Consider the following 21,734-nt stretch of genomic DNA (forward strand, 5'->3'; position numbering starts at 1 on the left):
GATCTCCGATTGGACCGACTTGGCGGGTGAGACGTGAAAAAGGAATTTCGTCCCCCGCTCAGTTTATACTACATCTCTGTTTCTTCGTTCCCCCCCCCCAAACAGAAAATCAAAGAAAAAGAAAGATTCAATTCTGCGCCCGTGATTGATCGCCATCGCCATGGATTCGTAAGCTTTCTCTTGTTTCTCTTGAATTTTGGGTTCGAATTTGATCGATTTTTTTTTTGCGTGGAAAAACTAGGGTTTTTTAGGGTAATTCTTTATTTTGGGTCTCTTGTAGTTATCGCGATGAGGAAGGAGAGCCGATTATGGACTATGACGACATTCAATCCGACCCCGGTTCTCCGGAGCCGCGACAAGACCTTCTTGATGACGTGGAGGATGACATGGAGGATTGGGGCCGACGAGAACGGTCGCAGACGCCGGTTTACGATACTGATAAGGTCGGGAAGCCGAGAAAAAGACTGGTCAAGAAAGGGGGCTCTATGGGAAAAGAGAGTATGGATGCCCCTGAGTTGTTAGATGAAGATGAAGATGCCAATTTTGGGAGGGAAGGATCGGAGTCGGATGCCAGGAAGAGGAAGAAGAAGGAGAAGAGTCTCAAGGAGAAAAAGTATGGGGGTGGTGGTGAAAAAGGAACTGTTGCGAAGTTGGGGAAGTCAGAGGAAGTGAATGAGATGTGGGAGTGGGTTAATCCTGAGGTAATTTTTTTTATGCTAATTGAATTATGGTTGTTTGATTGGATTGTGGCTTCGGTGGTTTGGCTTTTTATTTTATATGTTCATCTTAAAGGACATCAGTATCTCTATTTTTTATGTGTGTATGGAAATGAACAAGCTTGAAGTAATATCTTCACATGATTAAGAATAGCTGTCAAAATATTGGCTTTAGGCTCATCATTATCATTGCTACTGGTAGAACATGAATTTTTATAGTTCTTTCCATGGATAAATTACAAAGCTACTTTAACCTGTTTCTATTTTTTGAAGTCATTGATGATTCTGTTTCTCCCCTATATGTTTCTATTTAATTATATTAAGTTGCTTACTAAGATAGTTTGTTTGTGATCAAATTTCTGCTTTGGAATAAAATAAAATGAGGTCAAAGCTAACCAAGTTTTTTCTTTGTCCATTTTCTCTGCACTGGATAGAATGATCAAGAGGGTGTTAGGACTATGGATGATGATGACTTCATAGATGACAGTGGTGTTGACCCTGCAGACAGATATGGGAGTGACAATGAAGCAAGGTCACCTGGTGATGCCCCTCAGGTTGTCAATCATCTTTTTATGGCTATCATGTATGCTTGTCTTCATGTTGGCTTGCTGTGATATTTATAGAATTTTGTACTTATAAATACAATTCATTGGTCGCTTAAAATAAGTTTTGAAGAGTTTTGTTCTTTTTAAGCTTTCTGGTTCATTTTTATGATCTTTTAGGCAGAGGAAGACGGTGAGGATCCTGAGATTAAGGATTTATTCAAGATGGGTAAAAAAAGAAAGAAGAATGAGAAAAGCCCTGCAGAAATTGCATTACTGGTTGAGAATGTTATGGCTGAGCTTGAGGTAACTGCTGAAGAAGATGCAGAGCTTAATAGACAAGGGAAGCCCGCGATTAATAAACTCAAGAAGTTGCCACTTCTTACTGAGGTTCTCTCAAAGTAAGCTGCTTGCCAAGTTAATGTGGCTTGGATGTATTGGCCTAGCAATTATCATTCTTATTTTCTTTTAAATTGCTCTTTGTGTAGGAAGCAGCTTCAACCAGAATTCTTAGATCATGGAGTTTTAACCTTGTTGAAGAATTGGCTCGAACCCCTTCCTGATGGAAGCTTACCAAATATAAATATCCGTGCAGCAATTTTGAGGATATTGACTGATGTATAGAGTGGCCTTCTTTCTGTTTTGCCCTGTTTAGTAATGGTCATTGCCGTACATTTTTTTATATGAAAAAGTGAAATGTTGCTTTCTTCATGCAGTTTCCAATTGATCTAGAGCAGCATGATAGAAGGGAGCAACTAAAGAGGAGTGGTCTTGGAAAGGTAAGTAATCACCTTAGAGAAACAATCACATTCAGCTTTATGTTCAAAGTATCTTGGATTGGTTTTAGACCTTTTTCTTTTTCAAAATTTTTGGACAGGTGATTATGTTTTTATCAAAATCTGATGAGGAAACCACTTCCAACAGAAAACTTGCTAAGGATTTGGTCGATAAATGGGTATGTGTCGGTTTAAGCTCCTGGTTGTTTATATGCTAGGATTCCCCCTTTGCTTTCTCATCTTCTTTAGATCTGTATTGGCAATTGTCATTCCCTGTGGGCTTTATGTTTTATTTTATTTTTTATGCATTAGCATGTTGCCTATAGGAGTATAGTTCTCATCTGACTTTTTAGTGGTTGTGATTTCAGTAATAGCTTGGTTTTCATCAAAATTTTGTTTGTCAAGTTCTTTTATGTATATTCATGAAATTCTTTTTCGTCCAGGGTATTAATTCTTTTATATAATTTTGAACATAATGCAGAGTAGACCAATCTTTAATAAGAGCACAAGGTTTGAGGACATGAGAAATATTGATGATGATAGGGTTCCCTTGCGAAGGCCTTCTGTCAAAAGGTACCCTTTGTAATCAGTTTTATGCAAAATATGCCATCTTGTATGTTAACCAATTTTGTCATGTGCATACATTTTCCATCCGCATTTCTTTTTAATTTTTTTCAAATTCTTTTATAGACCTGCAAATAGAGCTGCTGCAATGGAATCTAGAGATGGTGATTTTGATTTGGATATTTCTCGGTAAGATGTAATTACTTCCTTAGTTATATTTGTCCTGGTATTCATTTGGTTCACATCAGTGTCTGATTCTATATGCTCTGACCCTTATTGTTGGTTATAAAAATTACAGAGACCACAAGTCTGGTCGATCATCATCAGGTCAACATGCTTCAAGGACAGAATCTTCTTCAAGGCTGCATGCTTCAAGGCCAGAAGCAACGCCAATGGATTTTGTTGTGCGTCCCCAGTCTAAGATTGATCCAGATGAAATTAGAGCACGTGCGAAACAAGTTGTACAAGATCAGCGTCGTCAAAAGGTTTTTTTTTTAACTCTCCTTAATATTAATTTTGTTTTGGTTTTATTGTTTGGAAAAGGTTACTTGATTAACGAAACAAAAGGGGATGTTCACCTCTATTGTTCCTTTAGCTGTCAGAACATCAAGATTGCAACACTCCTTGTATTTACTTCATGGTGATACCTGAACAATCTGGCAACACGCATTCCAAATGCTCTACATTCCCTCTTCACTATATTTTCTGAAATAATATGTTAACTTTCTCATGACAGATGAGTAAGAAGTTGCTGCAGTTGAAGGCACCAAAAAAGAAGCAGTTGCAGGCTACTAAACTTAGTGTTGAGGGTCGTGGTATGCTCAAATACCTGTAATTTTACTGCACACCCGAATTGGCAGAAAAGAACGATGCACTGGGTGAGCCCAATCCCATTAAATTTGCTGCTCAGTGACGCTTGGCTGCAAAGACCTATATGAGCTTTCTGTTGTGTTGAAGAGAGCTACTTCAAGTGTCCTTGATGCAAATGTTTCTATTTTACATCCAAATATTGGAAATGATAGATTGCGGCCATTTAACCTTGTTCAGCTTCCTTGATGATTTTATTGATCGGCTGCTGCACGGTTCGGAGATAAATGTGGTCGAATCTTAATACTTGTTAAATTTGAATGTTTTAGCTTCAATATTGATGCTATTGCTACCTTTTATGTTCAAGGAATTTTGGGACAAACAACCATTGTTGTGGACCTTGCAGTGGCCAGTTTATATGGTTCTCAGTGTGGATTAGTCTTTGCTAAAGGGGAAAGAATAAAAAGTTGCATTGAGAAATTGAAGCAATGTCGAAATTCTCTTTATCAGAGTAAAAGGCTTCATATTTATAATAAGTACACCAATGCTACAAATTTCCAATTTATTATATTATCTCAAATTCCCCCAGCAGAAAAACAAAACCTTAAACCGTAAGGCCGCAGTTGCAGTGATTAGATGGATGCAGTTCAGCTACCCTTTTTATTGTTTAAGCAAGACCTTAACTTGGGCTGTTTGCCGTTTGTGCTGATTCAAGAAAATGTTACTATTTCAAGCTTGCAAGCTGTAGAGGCTCTGCTTATTGTAATTTTGAATTAGGATTTTCCATATAATCATAGGGTCACGGTTCATATCAATTTGTAATATCGTTCAAGGGTCTCATAGCCTCATAGGTTTAAAATGTTGTGAATAATACCTAAATGTTTAATTATACCCTTCATTCTATATGAAATTCTTGATTTCCCTTTGAGGCCATGACACATAACATCTGAATTTCAAGCAACATTTCGATTCTAAATTTCTAAAACCAATTGTCATATTTCCATGTATTTTAGAACTAAAGACTATCTCGACACTTCTCTATATTTCGACTTAGATTAATACGTTGAATGTATGTATCAGGTGCTTGCACATGCATAAATGTCAACAAATATGTAAATGAGATGAATGATATTTAATCTTTTATTATACAAGTTGGGAAGCAATCAATGGCTTGCAAGAAAAATTAGTGTAATCATATCTTCCATTAAATAATTATCTTATAATATAATCTTTCTATGCAGCTCACATTCAATGTTCAACAGTCTATACATGATTTTGTAATTGTCCATTGGCAAGATGCCTTATGCCATAGTCTCTATTCCCAGAACAAAAAAGTACTTTAAGGGCCTCCTGAAAAAGGAAAGACAATATACAAAATAATATATATATAGCTCCAGAAATGACAAGATTAACTAGGGGAAAACACTTTGGGTTTCCAAATTCGGAAGCAAATCTCAATAACATAGATAGATACCTTCTTTTTCAAGATGTTGGCCTTCAAATTTCTCCCCGAAATGAATGTTGGAAAGAACATGAATATGCGGACACATCTTGGAGTTCATTTTGTCTTTACACTGGCAACCGCAGCAAGATAGACATATTGTCCTTCAAATCCATCTTTGGAGGTTGCAAAGTGCACTCATTTTATTTTAACATAGCTTGTGTTACCCATCAAATAATTCAAGCGATGGAGTCAGGATGATGATATCCAGCATGGAAACAAACATTATTTTCAAAACAGAGGTTCCAGTCCAAAGGGTCTGAAGTTTGCTAAATGCTGACCTACATAAACAACTTAGATGATCATCTTAATCTTGATAATCTTTTCCGCTTTCGATTCTTCTTCTGCAGATTCTTCGTGATGCTCTTGGAACTAGATGGAATAGCTGGAAGGGAAGCAGGTATACCAACAAATGTTCTGCCTTTCTTAGAAACCCATTTCAATGGCATATTTTTTACCACAATGCCAATATCATTTGAACTATTCAGTTCAACAAGCTGTTTGATTTGATCCAGCATCTGGTGGGTCCAGGCAACTGACTCATCTAATGCAATGGAGTCATCCATTGGTTTCTTTAAAAGATCCATCAATATCTCTCTGAATGACTGAAAAGACATCGAAGGTTTGTACCCTTCACGATTTTCACACATCATATTCACCTTGATTACATGCTTGCAAAAATTACCTTGCATTGACCATGCACAGTCGCAGAAAGCAAAGTCTGATCCAGGATTCCAAACTAAATGTGTTATGCTGATGTCTTTCTGGCTTGCTACCTTTGCAAATAGGTTGGCCTTATCACCTAAGGTAACAAAAGAATCAGGAATTTGCAGCGCTCGGTGCCAAGACGTAGATGCAATATATTCCTCCTTGACATTTAGAAAAGAATCACTTTCATCTGCATACCGATCAAGCCAATATGTTGAATGCAACTCAGTTGTCAGCTTGTGCACTAACCAGTCAACTCTTTGAAGTGCACCAAGATGTGAATCATCAAACAATTTTGTTTTCAGCTTCACATGGTAGGCTTCTATGGCACCAGATGCTTCCTGGCTTGCAAGTGGAATAGTTTTCATTGTTGAAAGCCACATTTCTGTCGTGAAAAAAAAAAAAAAGAACAACAACAGCAGTATTAGACATGGAACCTTCGTGGCATTGCATGTGTAATAGCGAGAGAGATCTAACCAATTTTAGGCACCCAAGAGGATTTGAAATACTCCACGAAGGCATTTTGATCAACAAAATCCTGAATTAATTCTTCCAAGGCAACTGAAGTATTGATGCCACCCCATATGCTGTAAACTATTTCACCTAGACGCTTAAAAATTTCCCGCTGAACTTCAATGTTGGAACATTTCTTAACAACATTCCTCAACCAAGATCTACGAACACGCCAAAGAGAAAATAGGATAGGACAATAAAAAGTATCCCTGATAAAATAGCCAAAATCAAGAGTAAGAAAGTGATACATTCAATACAAACCAAACTTTAAAGCAAAAATACCCTGCCTTATGGGATCAATCTCCATTGCTGCATCATCAATCAAAAAACCATTGATCTTCCATCCAGGCTCAATGCTCCGAGCTCGATCAAGCAAAGCTTTCATCCATTTAGCCACATCTGACTTTGCAACACTGCGGGTAATGACCCATGAAACAGGCAATGCATGTTGTCTTGAATCAAAGACAAGAAGGGTGCATAAGGGGTACTGCATTCAGAAACATCATCATGTAATACCAAATGAAATAGCATTCTTTAAGCTCTGAGCAAACACAATTCAATCAGTTTTTTACCTTGAGCCTTTTAATACCAAATGTTGAATCAGCTGCAATAAGACTGCGATGGCCAAAACGAACCATCTGTTGCAACTGCCATTCTGTCTGAATCCCAAGAATGAAAGGATCTGTCTCAGATGTGTCCTGATAGAAAAATATAGATTTCTTATTGCGTTCAACCCACATCCGGATGCTAGCTTGATCATCCAGATCTAACTCGTGGGTAGATCTCTTAATGATCATCCCAAGTTTGCGGACATATTGGGAAGCAAGGGTACTAACTCTTGCATCTGAACCACAGTATCGTTGAATGCACTCAATGTGTTTCTCTAGCACATTTTCTTCAGGAATGCCCAGATAGATCATAGACATTGTTTGTTGTTGAATCTCATTGGAAATATATGGAATTTTCTTGGCACCAGGGCCAATGGCATCTTTGTCAAGGGGCCCATGGCAGACAAAACCAGATTTGTTTATATGGCGTCTCTCATTGTATATAATAAGTGCAAGTGATGGCTGAGCATAAAGACGTTTCACTACAAAATGGCACATACATCCCCGCATGGATTGAGGTCTAGCAGCCCGGTTTCGGGTGTTTAGACGATATTTTCGACTAGGTAATATACCTCCACCTTCCCCATAATTTTCAGGACCGAAGGAACACCAATATCTTCACATATAAAAGGGAAAATAATAAGAACAAATGTTTCTCCTCAGGTAGAACTCATATTTATGACAAAAAGAAATTTCATATCATCTACACTTAAAGAAATATATCAGGGTTTTGTTTCATAGAATCAATCAAAAGACAAGATTCTGATGCTCAGAGAGTGGGGAAATAAATGAGAAAAAAATGGAAAACATTGATAAGCATGGGTCAAACTTACAGTCTATATTCCAAATATTCATCGCTTTTATACTCCTTTAAACTGCCCTTTGATCGTTTCCGTCCCCTTTCAATATGGAATCGTGTTGGGCATTCCACATTGGAGCATTCTCCAATTATAAATTCATCCACTCGAGCATAAGGAATGAGTGCTACATCATCATGGTGCTCAGCTGCGCCGAACTTTGTCCAAGTCAAATCAGCAGAAGAGAACTCCTCCTCTGGTGGATCTTGCACTGGAATATCAAGTATGGATTCAACTATCTCCATCTACAGACTATTTCAACCTTTAAAATTTAAAACCAAGCCAACATTCAGCAGCATACCTGCAAAATTAAGCATAGAGACTAACATGATCAAAAAATAACAATGATAAAATTTAAAAAACATGCCACCATATTCATTTTATAAATTCTTTTTTCCCATAAATAACTTTTATCTTCACAAAAGAGACATGCTTGAAGAAACAGGATCATAGTTAATCTAGTCAGCAAATGAAAATTCTTATTATTGGAAATCTCATACTCAACCATTAAAGCCAAATAATGTCCACATCTTCTCTTCAATAGGTCTTAAAACTTCAACTTAAGGTAAGCAAGAGTTAGAGCTGCAAACCATGAAGCACCAAAACTTTAACAGCTTGCCCCCTCGCATATCAGTATCACATCTAAATCAATTATCAAATACTACTATGGCAAGAATAGGATATTAAAATAGATTGAAATCTAACTTTTGTTATTTTGGACATGGCAAGGATACTTGAAAATATACACTGAACGAAGCTAAATGCATCAAATGATAGTATAATTACTCAGACTTGAAGATTCACATTCTTTGCTTTTCCCTTAAACTATTCCAAAACAAAACAAAAACCATAAATTCACCGAAGAGAGAGCAACCTATTCAACATCAAGATATATTGTTTGACCATACAGCGCAGACTCCAAACATGAACCAATCGATTAGTTTCTCGAACTATAGCAGACTGAATCAGATGCGGTTGAAAAGTACCAGCAACAGCTAACCAGCAAAATTTTACGTAGGAATACGACTAGTCCTAACTTAACAACGTAATTCGCAAAAGTTGGAATAAAAATCAAGTCTTGGCCTAAATCTCCAATGCTAGACTAATGATAATGAACTAACCATATTCAACTTCACATCAAATTAAAAACCAAGTTTTAGTTTTTTTGGAACAAGAAGCTCAGGAAAGGATGTACATATCAATACATTGAAGCTAAGTATAATCATAAGCAAGCTTCACAATGATGTTTACTCCAACAAAAACCAATTTTTTCTCATCAACAGTCTTTTAGATAAGATAGAGAGAGTAGAAAAAGAGTACCTCTCGACAGGACTAGCAGAAACAGGGCTTCATTCCTTTCTGGGTCTAGTCCAATTTAGTTGCAGATGGAACAGGAAATAGAGAGAGAGTAAATAAAATAAAATAAAAGTAAAGAAAAGAGATTTTAGAGGGAGGGTTGTAGGGTTTTTGGCAAATTTTGAGAGAGAAAGGGAGGAAGTGGTACAGTGCAGAAAGGGGGCGGTTGGGGTTAGTTTGGGGATGCGAATTAGATATCCTAATACTGGTTTCGGCTTACCCTGTTTTTAGGGCTGCGCTGTGTTTGATTTGCCTCGCCTTTTCCTAACGTTTCTCGGCGAGTCGAACGTCGGCCACAGGTTAAGTTACGTGGGCTTTTGGCCTCTGGCTCTGGGTGAACATCTTTTTCCTTTGAAAGTTTGATTGGTCAAGTTTGGGTCAATTCTTTCTATTTTACTTTGTTAAAAATTTGACACACAACTGCAGACCCTCGGTAACAAGTTTTTTTAATCAAATTTAGGCTTTAAGCAACTCTATTTGCAAGAATACATCCCATTTTTTTTTTTTGCTATTAATGATTTTCACTGTAAAAAAGCAAAGATTTGATCAAAGTGAATGGTAAGCTTGTAGGATAAAATCAAGTCAATTATTCATTAAACAACAATTCCTCCATCTTCTTAAGGAAAAAAAGAATTGCTCCACACTAAATGTTAAATAAACATTCCATCAGACAAATTTCACTGCTTTCTGTTTTTCATTTCGAGTTTCAGTTACAAGCACAATGCTGGGTTTTGATTGAACTACTGATGGTCAATAGGCTGCCTTGTCTGCCACACTCAATAGGCTGTATTTGAATGTCTGGTTTAAAACATTATACAGAGAATTTCACACCTTCATCATCAGCTGAAGTTCCCTTAAAAATTGCAAGCTTCCCCTTTTGTTCTAGTATTTTCAAAGCTCGCATTAAAATCGTGCGATCTATCCCATGAAGCTCTGTGGTAAAAAAAGAGGGAGAGATTGTGATTAGTAGCATGTAATGTTTAGGACATAAATTTCATCAAGTAGGTGAGTTTACACGTTAAGGATGTGTGAATAAGTGTATATGAATTATGATACATGCTTTTTTTGTTTTTGGTTGGGGGAGAGGCTCGTTATGGAGAGGGAGAATTACCAACCATAAAAATAAACAAAAACTTTTACATAAAAAGCTTATTCTTTTCCAGCATTGCTATTTAGATGAAAAAAAGAAGTTCGGTAAAAACTTATTTATGCCCTAGGTGGGACTTGTGGATCTATAATATGTCCACTCTCCTTGCATTAGAAACATTTATCAACACATCCAGCATGCAATTTGAACGACATATATTTCCAGGGCACATGCAGCTGATAGATGCTTTCCTTCTCCACACACCACCACAAGTCTGACCCTCTCCTAAAACTATGGAAAGGAAAATAAATAAAAAGAAGAAAAAAGAATCATCTCCGATAACACTCACACTATTATATAGGTAGCACAATTTTCCAAAATCATTTACTAATTTGCTTCATCTAAGCATCAAATGAAATGTACATTTACCTGTTCCTCGAGATTCAATCCCTGAACGTATTTCCTCAACAGTCATAACACTGTCCTCAAAGCCATTATCTTTCACCTAATAACATATGCAAACATATTAGAAAATAATGATTGGAACATGCCATCTACTTATTAACAGTTTATTACTAGAATAGCCAAAAAAAAAACAAACAAGATTAACTCACAAAGTTTAAAATAATGCCAGCCCAATCTTGAATTCGGTGCCAAAGGATAAGACATTTCCTATGTCCTTTATCCAACCATTCTGCACGTCCTGTTGCATCAAAATTAAAGTTTAAGAGCTTCCAATGAAATTAAGGATGTTGTAGCATAATCTTGTATTAGTCAACCAGCAGAACCAGAAAAGACCTTCTGAAACCAAGGCTGAGAAGAATGCCTCCCTAGCTTCATGACTGAGAGTGCCTGCACCAGACCAAAAAAACAAGAGGAATAACAAGACTTGAAAAAAGTGCAGGCAATCCTCAAAATGCAAAACAGAAGAAATATCTTCATTTTTTATATATTACTCATGAAAATCAAGTAGACAAATGCTCTAAGCAAAAATCTGGTTGTAAGACAAATGCATCTTTAGAAATCTAATCACTGAGATGGCTTAACTAGAACTTAGAGAAACAGGTCTTACGTTCAATCACAGGATTTGAGAACAGAGGAAATTCTTCCTCAAGCCCAATGATAAATATCTTCTGAGTTCTGCAGTAATCCAGAATAAGGTCCTTCCAAAGTTGTACCTGTTTCTCACGAGTCTCTCTCACCGGCTGCAAACTGCAAAAATATGTGAAAATCAATCCCAATTATTAAAAAATAAATACTCACAATGGATAATGAATATCACACTGAAAACATCACAATAACAAGGATGATGATAATAATGAAACTTTTGATCTCCACTTCTACATCATCTTCTAGGAAGGTGTTCAAATGGAAGAAATATTAAGCATATGCAGATGCAATTTATGATAAACCAGTTTAACAGATGGGAACCAATATTTTCCATGAAGTTCTAGAGAGAAGATTGAAATAAAAAGAGTTGAAAAATTGGAAGAAATATAAAGTATATACAGATGCAACTTAATAAATATTTGTAATAAAGCATCCAACTTATCTTCACAGATGAGGATCAATCTTTTCCATGAAGACCTAAAATTATATTCTTCATTGCTTAAAAAGAGTGACTAGAAGTAATAATAGATTGTTCATAGTTTTGCTAGAAAGTGAATAAAGAAAAAACAGAAAAGACAAAGAGAAAAGGAGAATACGTGAAGTATGGAGGATAGTTGAAGAAGTGGGGAAGCTTGAAATCACCCAATTTCTGCATCTCTCATGCTCCTTTTACAATAGATGTCACATAAAAAGCATATCTGTAACTACAGGGGAAAAAGAAGGGGAAGGAAGGGAATCGGGAGAGAAAATATTAGCAGCAGCATAACATTAAAGGGTCCCAACTGCGTTCAAATTGTCAAAAACATCCTTAACTAACAAGAAACAGCTAACGTCAATAAACAAAAATCAAAGAAACAAGAAAAAGAGAGAACAACAACAGTGAAATCCGGTAGAGAAATCACAGATCAGTTGCAAAATTATCAAAGCATGGGACTCAAATCTTCCCTATCGATGGCATTCAATAATAGTACGACGTTTGATGGCATATTTGGGGGCATTAGTACCCAAGAAATAGAGAGCAGAAAAACATAAGATGGAATTATAGAACATTCATTGTACATTTAGAAAGAAACGATATCCAACACCTTGCATAGATATCATAGATGATAAACCAAGGGCAAAGACCCAGTAATATACTAATGATCAAAAGCTTGTTAATTAACTAAAATGGAATAAACAGCCACTAGTAAACAACAAGGTGAAGCTGATAAAGGAATGAAAAGGACCCCTTTTCAATTATATTCAAATCGAATTCATAAAAGAAAACAAGCAAACAGATTTGGGTTTGATTCGTATAAATTCTCAAATTTCAAATTTCTGAATATGTGGGTTCTTAACCATCAAACAAGAGATAAATTGAAGAAAATTATACCTGATCGGGAAGAGAAAGTTTTCAGCTTTCTGGTCGAGTTCTTTGATGTTTGCCAATAAGTCTGTTTTTCTTCTTCAGTCAAGTTTTATAAACACGTTTTTTTAAGCTCAGTTGTGTTTTACCGTTAGATTTAGTACTTTGATTCTGAACCGTTGGATGCAATTTAAATGAATAAAAAAACCCTTCTTTTTTTACTTTTTCTGTTTCCTCTCTTAGTTTTCACATCTCTCTCACTCTCTGGTTCTTGGCTCTTCTAACAGCAAAAAAATTAAAGAAATCATTTCTCTTTTATTTTTGAGAAGAGAGATACGTTAAAGGTGCGTAATTTACTACTCAGGCATCTGAATTCTATTTGATTGAAATCGTGAGTTGATAGTCAAAGTTGGGATCTTTTCATGAGGTTAAACTAAAATTTGCTCATTTTTGAGATTTGGGTTCTTTCTGTTCACTCTTGAAAATGTTTTGAATCATAATTTTGCTAGTTCTTGTTCTACTGAATCAAAAATTTTGAGTATCAAAGTCTCTACCTTTTTTCTTTTTTCTTTTGCTTTCAATTTCCAGCAGAATACAAGAGAAAAGAGCACTCAAAATTCAAACTTTAGAATGTTAAACATTGAATCTCTCTTGGTTTAAAAGACTTAGAAAGAAAAGAATAATGTGCCACGGTGGACCCTTGAACAGAACAAACTTTCTTGTTATTTTAGAATCTCTTAATCAAGAAAGAACTGATTTTTGAATCTGGGTTTTACGTGTTCTAGGTTTTGATATCCCATAGAACTGGAAATTCAGGCGATGGAAGGGATGGAACAGTGGAAGGATCAATTAGAGCAGTTGAAGAGTCAATTGGAGCCATGGAAGAATCAATTGGAGCAGTGGTTGCATCAAGCAATTGAGTATTTGAACCAAATACCCCCGATTCAACTTTATGCTGCTGTTGCTGTCTTGCTCGTTTCTACCCTCTTGCTTTTGTCCTGTAAGCCCGCATTGCTTTATAACTATTAATCTTGGAATAAGAGTGCTGTTTATTCTTTTTTGAAGAATTAGTTTGTAGTATTTCCTTAGTTTTCAGATTTTTTTCTTGGTTATATACGTTTTAGAATTTTGAAATGTCATTCTTTTCTGATAGGATAAGTAACTAGAAACATTTTTCTTGAAAAAAATATGGTTTTGTTTATTTATTTTTTATATTTTATGTGTGAAATTGTTGGGTTTTTTAAGTCAATAATTGGTTTAACTAAATGGATGCTTGTTAGATTTGGTCAGTTGCTCAAAGCATAAGCATCAAGATTATCATCTTCATTAAAACATATTTACACTGAATATAAAGCTACAAGATGTTATATTGGAGTGCCTTACCGTGTTTTTTAATTTTATGAATTCCTGTTGAGCAAAGATGTCAGTATAATCCTATTAGGTTGCAATGACTTCGATAGATGTCTAGATCTTTACATGATTTTGCATTCTATGATTTTTGTTATGAGGTGCTTTTCTTGATATATTCAGTTTACTTATTGGAGTGTGAACTTTTAGTTATATTTACTAATCTTTTTCTCATTCTTTGTCTCACAGTCCACTTGTTCAAACGCACAAAATCTAATAGCATTGTACTCACTGGCCTTAGTGGGAGTGGAAAAACTGTTCTGTTCTATCAGGTATGCGGTACCATTATTTGCTTTTTTCCTTTTGAGAGTCTCAAAATCTGAAATATTAAATTCAAGTGTTACTTTGTTGGTTGTGCATGTTATACCAAATTAAGCAAAGTTGTCCTGTTAGCTGCCAAATATACAATGTACTACTAAGACATATGTATTCGGTGACATTGGTTTTTAGCATAATTAAAATGCCGAGTGATGTGTTGTCATAACTTTCTTGACATGATTTCTGTGCCAGCTTCGTGATGGTTCCTCACATCAGGGCACTGTTACGTCCATGGAACCAAATGAGGGCACTTTTGTGCTAAATTCAGAAAGTTATAAGGTAATTCATCTAAACTTGGTTTTCTAAGATTACTTTACACTTTCTGTTTTCCTACTATGTATAGGGGTTAAGCAGTCTTATTTCATTCTGTGTCATCAATTTCGGCTCTTAGATCATTTTATTCAATTGAACTTATACACACCCTTTTTTGTATCTATTCTTGACAGAAGGGCAAAACCAAGCCTGTCCATCTTGTTGATGTTCCTGGGCATTCTCGTCTGCAGCCCAAACTGGATGAGTTTTTGCCTCAAGCAGCTGGCATTGTGTTTGTTGTTGATGCTTTGGAGTTCTTACCAAACTGCCGTTTAGCTTCAGAGTAAGAATAAACCATAATAATGCACACTCTACACTTGCAAGTCTCTTCCTTCCTCCCCCACCCCACTTTCTGATTACTGTGAAGGATTTAGATGCAATATTGCTTTTGTGCAACAGGTACCTGTATGATATTTTGACCAAGGCAAGTGTGGTCAAGAAGAAAATTCCAGTTCTTATCTGTTGTAATAAAACCGATAAAGTGACAGCACATACCAAGGAGTTCATCAGAAAGCAAATGGAAAAGGAAATGTATGGCCTCGAGTTCATTTCTCTCTACATATTCAATGTTTGCTTAGTTATCTTCTTCTGCAATATCCCCACATATGCAGCCCTCTTGATCTCCATAAACCCCTTGCTATAGCTACTCTGCAAGAGATTACTTTTTATAGATTGAAACTTACAATGTCCTGCTTGCATAAACACATGTGTATTTATGCATTCTCTCTAATTTTTAGGGAACTTGTGATCTTTCCCATAGGTCGTTCATTATTATATACTTAATTTTGTGCCTTTTTTTCCATTTTATAGTGATAAACTGCGGGCGTCAAGAAGTGCAATATCAGCAGCTGATATTGCAAATGACTTCACTCTGGGGGAACCTGGAGAAGCATTTGCATTCTCTCAGTGCAGAAACAAAGTTACCGTCGCTGAAGCTTCTGGTTTGACCGGGGAAGTAGCACAAGTAGAACAGTTTATCAGGGAACATGTAAAGCCATAGGCTAAAGGCATTCTGCTTCGTTCATGTCTCTGTAAAACTCTCTTTGAAAGCTGGTTTGGATATTCCATCTTGAACGTTGAAAGAAGGCCAAAGAAAACCATTGAACTTATAAGAGAAAAGAGGAGAGGAAAACTTAGATGTGAACTAATTTACAATATTGTTTTGGATTAGATGTGAATGTGATTGCCAACAAATTATTATACTTCTATTAACTTTTAGAATTCTTTCTTTCTTCTTCATCTGTGATTGAAATGAATCAAAAAATTGTAACCAACAAGCATTTAAGCTACGGGATTATCAACAATTTTCAAGAAAACTATAATTTTTTTTAAAAAAATGAAAAACACAATAAATTTGAATCTATCTGAAAGTGATTATGAACTGATTATCATATTTCTGTCAATACCCAAAGTTTGACTTCATCCACCCAAATCATCTTTTCTAGGGTTTTTTTTTTCCTTTTTTTTTTTTTTGCCAAAAGAGATTTCCATTTTGGTCTAACTTGCAAGGCGGAATTTTTAGTGAAAATAATTATAGCTTTAATAAAATATCCTTTTTTTTTTGGAAAAAAAACTCAATTTTTCCTAAGTATGAGTCGGGTGGGTGAGTGGGGCCCACTGGATATGGTTCTCAACGTCAAAGGCGAAACACTTTGAATGTGTTGTGCTGACTGCTGAGTAAGTACTTCTTGTCGTGTTTGTTGATTACTGAGTTACCGAATCTCAGAGTCAAGCTTCCCAGCTCTTCCCGGCGCTTAGCATTTCCCTCTATAAAAATTCTCTCCTTCCTTTCCAAACCTCTCAAATTTCTTTAATTTTTTTGTATTAATTTAAATACCCAGTTTTCAACCTCCAAATCCTAATCGTTGGCGACAATGGAAGTGTAAGTTTAACTTCATTCGACTGAAATTTTGTTAATTTGGTTTAATTTCTTGTAGATTAGCAAGAATTATGAAAAGGGTAGTTGCAATTCTGCTTTAAATCATTCCTATGATTTAAGCCTAGTTAATTTTGGTTTAATAATGGTGATTTATAGAGTTGCTTCTGCTCCGGGGAAGGTGTTGATGACTGGGGGGTACTTGATTTTGGAGAGGCCAAATGCTGGGATTGTTCTGAGTACAAATGCCCGTTTTTACGCTATTGTGAAGCCAATTCATGAAGATGTCAAGCCTGAAAGTTGGGCATGGGTAAGTTTTTCCTTTGATTTCCATGCTTCTATTGAGTTTTTTTTTTTCTTTCTATCTAGTTTGCTATAGTTCCTTTCATTTCTATGCTTTTATGAACTCCGCGAGCTGCTATGAATGATCATCACATGTTCACTTGAGTGTAAATAAGGAAATCTGACACTGAATTATAAAGCTAACCCAATGAAATGAACACGTGTCAAAATTCCATGCTCGCGGAGTTTTTAAACTTCACTGCTGGTGCATAGGATAACGGTGATCCCTTTGCTTAATGTGATTCCCATTTCTAGGTGATGGTTCAAGTGGCATACTTCATTACTGCTGAAATTCTCGTATTTTTCCTCAATGTGGAAACCAGAGGCCCTATAGTAGTTTTCTTGATTACTTTAATCAGCAATTTACTAAATGCTATTGTAACTTTCACTGGATGAGTGTGCTTTACTTATGAAGAAACTTTTGGTCTGAGCTCTTGTCCTCTATATCCTATTTCAGGCATGGACCGATGTCAAACTAACATCTCCTCAGCTTTCCAGAGAAAGCACATACAAATTGTCTATGAAGCATTTAACGCTTCAGTGTGTCTCTTCAAGGCAAGGTTTCATCATATGATGGAAGTGTGTTTTCTCTTGCATATCTATATTGCATCTTTTTTTGAGTTTGAAGGACATTAGAGAAAGCTTCAGTAATTTCAGTGAACCTTAGTTATTCCTTAGTTCTTTTTGTTCCAACAATTATACCAAGTTTAAGTCAAATTATTAGAGCAGCACTGGGTTGTTAAGTTGTTTTACTTATTTTGGCATATACTTCCAGTGAATCAAGGAACCCTTTTGTAGAAAATGCGATTCAATATGCTGTAGCAGCTGGACGTGCAACTCTTGACAAGAATAAGAAGGATGCATTAGACAAACTACTCTTACAAGGTAATGTTTAATGCTGCATTTTTTTTCTCTTGTTTGAATGGAAACCATAACTTAGAAATCTAATTTTGGAACTTAATTAATCATGCAGGTCTTGATATCACAATCTTAGGTTGCAACGACTTTTACTCTTATCGGAATCAGGTATTTTACCTTTTCTATTTAATACTTTCTTTATAGAATATATCTCTTGAAATGTGCATTTACTACTTATTTATTATGGCATGTAAATTCTAGTAACCATTGCCCATTCTTTTATGTAAGTACTACAATATAAGCTGCAATGTATTCTTCTACAGATTGAAGCTCGTGGACTTCCTTTGACACCAGATGCGTTGGCTGCTCTACCACCTTTTACATCAATTACTTTCAATGCTGAGGAATCAAATGGAGGAAATTGTAAACCTGAAGTTGCGAAAACTGGATTGGGTTCATCAGCAGCAATGACAACTGCTGTAGTTGCTGCTTTACTTCATTACCTTGGTGTTGTTAACCTTTCCGCCTTGTCTGAAGATCCACACCAGCAAAATTCCATGGATCTTGATGTCGTGCATATGATAGCTCAAAGTGCCCATTGTATTGCCCAAGGAAAAGTTGGCAGTGGCTTCGATGTGAGTTCTGCAGTCTATGGGAGTCAGCGTTATGTTCGTTTTTCACCAAAAGTGCTTTCTGCTGCTCAGGTCTCTCTCTGTCTCTCTCTCTCTCTCTCCCTCTCTCTCTCTCCTCCTTTATGGTTGGGAGTAAGGAATAATGTCCAATGGGAAAGATCTCAATACATCTCAATCACCAGAATAGGAATTCCAAAGCTCTTTGGGCAATCAGCCTGTGGTGGTACATATAAAACTTGTGCAACCATGTTTTTGAAAGACCGCCCTAGATCATATAGGTGTGATAAATACTAGGTGTATGAGTTGAACATTTAATGCTATTGCAATGCTGCTTGTGGGTCACCACCTAGTCTGTTTCTCATAGATAAATATATGGCTTTTTGATATTTTTATATTTTGTATAAATGCACAAAGTAACTGGCCCACTGAAAAGAACGCATGCAAACATTTCTCCCTTGTATTTGATTTTTCCTAATAGGTTGCCTTATTTGCTACCTTATCAAATTTTAACCACTTATTGGACATATTAAGGTCTATATAACTCAGGCTTGGTTAAGGCTTTCTTGCCGTTAGATTACCTTGTTCTCAAACAAGTTTCAGTTGCCCTATTTTTGGTGCTATATCATTTAGGAGGGTAGAATACTTCCACAAACATCTTATATTGACATTGAAAAAACAGTAGACTCAAATTTTAGTGACTTTTATAGGGATTCTTTGTAAGATCTCTTGTAATGTTGCAGGTTGCAGTGCAAGGAATGCCATTAGAGGAAGTCATTGGCAACATTCTAAATGGAGAATGGGACCATAAGAGGACTAAATTCTCTTTGCCACCATTAATGACACTTGTAAGCATTATGAGTTTCATCATTCACCACTTAAATTATAATGCTTTCGTGAGCATATATGGTATGTTCTCTATGTGATTCTGCTTAATTAATTAAATCTTCTCAGCAAATTAGCTCCTTGTTAGTTATTCACTTACCAGGTATAGGAGTTATCAACTCACTCCTTATTACTTTCTTACCTTGTATTTTTCTGCTTTATTTTCTGTCAAAGCTAGCTTTTACGTATTTTTAGGTGCCAAAGTTATTTGTGAAGAGTAGGTCAGGATAAAATCCCTAAATGGTTCTTGTACTTCTTGTACATATGCATAATTATTGAAGTGAAGATGTAGTGGAACAATCACATAGATCTGGATATCAATATGGGCAAAAGGATGATCGGAAACTGAATCTAGAAACATTACTCAATCTTATTCATTCTCTTCTTTTTTTTTTTTTCTTTTTTTGAAGAAATGAAAGGTGGCTTGTAAATCTTGTTAAAATATTTTCGTTAGCAAAAGCAAGTATTCTATAGTCACAAGGATTGTTGTGCTGTCACAGTTACTAGGAGAACCCGGAACTGGTGGATCATCGACACCATCAATGGTAGGTGCTGTTAAAAAATGGCAGAAGGCTGATCCTGAAAAATCCCAAGAAACATGGAGAAAGCTGGCTGAGGCTAATTCAGAACTTGAGAAACAACTCGACATGTTAAGCAAATTAGCCAAAGAACATTGGGATGCTTACAAATGTGTGATTGATAGCTGTAGCAGGCTTAAACCAGAAAAGGTATGTTCTCAGACTACTCCCCTAGCACTCAAGAAAACAACAATAAAATATAATTTCCTAGTGACGCTTTTACTGAAAAAAATGAACATTTTGTCTTTCTGGATTGCACTCATAGCAAGAAAAAAATTGAATATTTGTCATACCAATTATTCGGAGTAGTCACTTGCTCAGGAAGATTCTCTATTTCTGAAGATAACACCACTGTACTCATACCAAACTATTGTTTGGTTAAATTGTCCTGTCAAATACTAGTACCTTCCTCCATTATGCTCTCTTTCCTTCCAAATGTTGATTTTTGAGATGGTCTCTTAAACCAATTGCATGGACAGTGGATGGAGGGAGTTACTGAGCCAATCAAAGAAGCAGTTGTTAAAGCATTGCTACAGGCAAGGGATGCTATGCTTGGGATCAGAAATCACATGCGACAAATGGGAGAGGCAGCAGGCATTCCGGTAGGTTATTGTCTCTTTGATTTGATGCTTGCTTCTTTTCATCTAGTCATTCTTTTTCTTTTTCCATATTCTCATAAAATGTCCATGTTTAAGCATTTGCATATTTGTTAAAATGTAGAATAAATAGCAAGAGGTTGAATTTTTTTTATCCTTTTTTCATCTGATTTATTAAGAGGTTAATATTGTTGGCATGCAAAAGCTTGATTGATTTAACTTGCTAGATCCTAAATGGACTATCCTCTTTTTTATTTTGGGATGCTCCAAAAAACTTGTTCCTTATCAAAAGTCAAAGGCTAATTATTAGCAAACTTTTCAACAACACCTGTTAAAAATTTATCAGATACTTCTCAAAAAAAAAAAATTATCAGCTAAGGAGTAGGGATATACTTCTTTGATGGGTTCCAAAATGTTGTGTTATCATTTTAGTTTAGTGCATTACCTTCAAGTTCTACATCCTGTAAAAATTTTTGAATTTAAAATTGCAGATAGAACCCAAATCACAGACTCAACTTTTGGATGCTACTATGAATATGGAAGGAGTTTTGTTGGCTGGGGTTCCTGGAGCAGGTGGATTTGATGCAATCTTTGCTGTTACCTTGGGGGATTCCAGCAGCAATGTGACAAATGCATGGAGTTCACACAATGTCCTGGGCTTGTTAGTTAGGGAAGATCCTCAAGGTGTTTCTTTAGAAAGTGGTGATCCACGAAGCTGGGAAATTACATCTGGGGTTTCTTCAGTCCATATCAAGTGAGCTTGATTTCTTTTTTGTATTTGATGAGTTAGGAATGCCATATTAAAATTTGGTGGAAAATGTGATTTCCTACAGAAATTGTACTTTGTTTTGGAGATTGATTTAATTGGGGAAGGGTTTTAAATCGACAGATAAAGCCTCCTCTAAAAAAATCAACTGTCATACATTTAAGTTCCTTGAACAATGAATACATAGAATAAGAAAAAAAAATATCCTTCCCACAATTGGGAAGGGTTCATCTTGCTTACTTTTTCTTGAACAATGTTTGACATTTTAGCAGGAGATCATGTTGTTTCATCAGGGAGCTCCTTATTGAATGCAATCATTGGCACTATAACCTTCTGTGGACATCCTAAACAAAAAATATCGGCAAATCTAAGCTTGTGTTAATCTCCTTAATAGTTTTCCATACTGTTTAGAGATGGTCCCAGAATTTTTCACTGCAGAACTTGAGCAACTAGTTGAGATGGGAGGCTATAATCAGCTTCTGAATTTCAAGTTTGTTTAGCAATATTTTTGGTGTGAAGACCATCCAATGATCTCTACTTCATGCATAAGGCTAACCCGGATTTGCAACATGAGCAAAGGTCCTATCTGCACCTTAAAGTTTTGTATAGTTAGGTAATAGCACATCCTGAACAACTTTTGTAGTGATTGCTTCCAGGCTTGGTTCACAGTCTTCAAA

General features: G+C 36.0%; 5 protein-coding genes across 9 annotated transcripts; 3 read left to right on the forward strand and 2 right to left on the reverse strand.

The window, feature by feature from the left end:
• Window positions 1-13: 13 nt before the first annotated feature.
• Window positions 14-3,894, forward strand: IWS1 (Transcription elongation factor (TFIIS) family protein). The gene is made up of 11 exons (XM_018118228.2): window positions 14-168; window positions 281-701; window positions 1,151-1,270; window positions 1,439-1,659; window positions 1,747-1,876; window positions 1,975-2,037; window positions 2,136-2,213; window positions 2,516-2,607; window positions 2,725-2,787; window positions 2,897-3,083; window positions 3,335-3,894. The coding sequence occupies exons 1-11, from the start codon at window positions 161-163 to the stop codon at window positions 3,431-3,433; spliced, it is 1,482 nt and encodes a 493-aa protein (XP_017973717.2). The 5' UTR covers window positions 14-160; the 3' UTR covers window positions 3,434-3,894.
• A 694-nt stretch (window positions 3,895-4,588) lies between these two features.
• Window positions 4,589-9,212, reverse strand: LOC18606832 (SWIM zinc finger family protein). 2 transcript variants are annotated; one of them, XR_001927267.2, is made up of 7 exons: window positions 8,913-9,212; window positions 7,569-7,893; window positions 6,700-7,351; window positions 6,415-6,614; window positions 6,092-6,336; window positions 4,880-5,999; window positions 4,589-4,755 (listed from the first exon to the last, which is right to left on the reverse strand). XR_001927267.2 is itself a non-coding variant. In XM_018118423.2 (6 exons), exons 2-6 carry the CDS (start codon window positions 7,835-7,837, stop codon window positions 5,209-5,211), a joined length of 2,157 nt encoding a protein of 718 aa, XP_017973912.2. In that variant the 5' UTR covers window positions 7,838-7,893; window positions 8,913-9,212; the 3' UTR covers window positions 4,589-5,208. The 2 variants fall into 2 exon arrangements, 1 of the variants encoding a protein (XP_017973912.2); XM_018118423.2 differs by having other exon boundaries at window positions 4,589-5,999.
• Window positions 9,213-9,489: 277 nt separating this feature from the next.
• Window positions 9,490-12,655, reverse strand: VPS25 (E2F/DP family winged-helix DNA-binding domain-containing protein). Of its 2 annotated transcripts, none has more exons than XM_007040668.3 (7): window positions 12,518-12,655; window positions 11,742-11,849; window positions 11,108-11,247; window positions 10,834-10,887; window positions 10,650-10,738; window positions 10,465-10,540; window positions 9,490-9,881 (listed from the first exon to the last, which is right to left on the reverse strand). In XM_007040668.3, exons 2-7 carry the CDS (start codon window positions 11,798-11,800, stop codon window positions 9,760-9,762), a joined length of 540 nt encoding a protein of 179 aa, XP_007040730.3. In that variant the 5' UTR covers window positions 11,801-11,849; window positions 12,518-12,655; the 3' UTR covers window positions 9,490-9,759. The 2 variants fall into 2 exon arrangements, with proteins under 2 accessions (XP_007040730.3, XP_007040729.3); XM_007040667.3 differs by having other exon boundaries at window positions 11,742-11,843; window positions 12,518-12,581.
• A 49-nt stretch (window positions 12,656-12,704) lies between these two features.
• LOC18606834 (uncharacterized) lies at window positions 12,705-15,739 on the forward strand. 2 transcript variants are annotated; one of them, XM_007040672.3, is made up of 7 exons: window positions 12,705-12,834; window positions 13,276-13,490; window positions 14,087-14,169; window positions 14,408-14,494; window positions 14,665-14,810; window positions 14,927-15,058; window positions 15,338-15,739. In XM_007040672.3, the coding sequence occupies exons 2-7, from the start codon at window positions 13,310-13,312 to the stop codon at window positions 15,525-15,527; spliced, it is 819 nt and encodes a 272-aa protein (XP_007040734.3). In that variant the 5' UTR covers window positions 12,705-12,834; window positions 13,276-13,309; the 3' UTR covers window positions 15,528-15,739. The 2 variants fall into 2 exon arrangements, with proteins under 2 accessions (XP_007040734.3, XP_007040732.3); XM_007040670.3 differs by having other exon boundaries at window positions 12,706-12,834; window positions 14,662-14,810.
• A 450-nt stretch (window positions 15,740-16,189) lies between these two features.
• Window positions 16,190-21,296, forward strand: LOC18606835 (GHMP kinase family protein). Of its 2 annotated transcripts, XM_007040673.3 has the most exons (10): window positions 16,190-16,409; window positions 16,563-16,713; window positions 17,203-17,300; window positions 17,521-17,630; window positions 17,719-17,771; window positions 17,927-18,307; window positions 18,976-19,080; window positions 19,618-19,845; window positions 20,175-20,297; window positions 20,783-21,296. In XM_007040673.3, exons 1-10 carry the CDS (start codon window positions 16,402-16,404, stop codon window positions 21,047-21,049), a joined length of 1,524 nt encoding a protein of 507 aa, XP_007040735.3. In that variant the 5' UTR covers window positions 16,190-16,401; the 3' UTR covers window positions 21,050-21,296. The 2 variants fall into 2 exon arrangements, with proteins under 2 accessions (XP_007040735.3, XP_017973406.2); XM_018117917.2 differs by lacking the exon at window positions 16,190-16,409 and having other exon boundaries at window positions 16,549-16,713.
• Window positions 21,297-21,734: the final 438 nt, after the last annotated feature.

The sequence above is a fragment of the Theobroma cacao genome, chromosome 3 (assembly GCF_053813885.1).
Source record: "Theobroma cacao isolate CCN51 chromosome 3, ASM5381388v1, whole genome shotgun sequence".
Taxonomy (NCBI): Eukaryota; Viridiplantae; Streptophyta; class Magnoliopsida; order Malvales; family Malvaceae; genus Theobroma; species Theobroma cacao.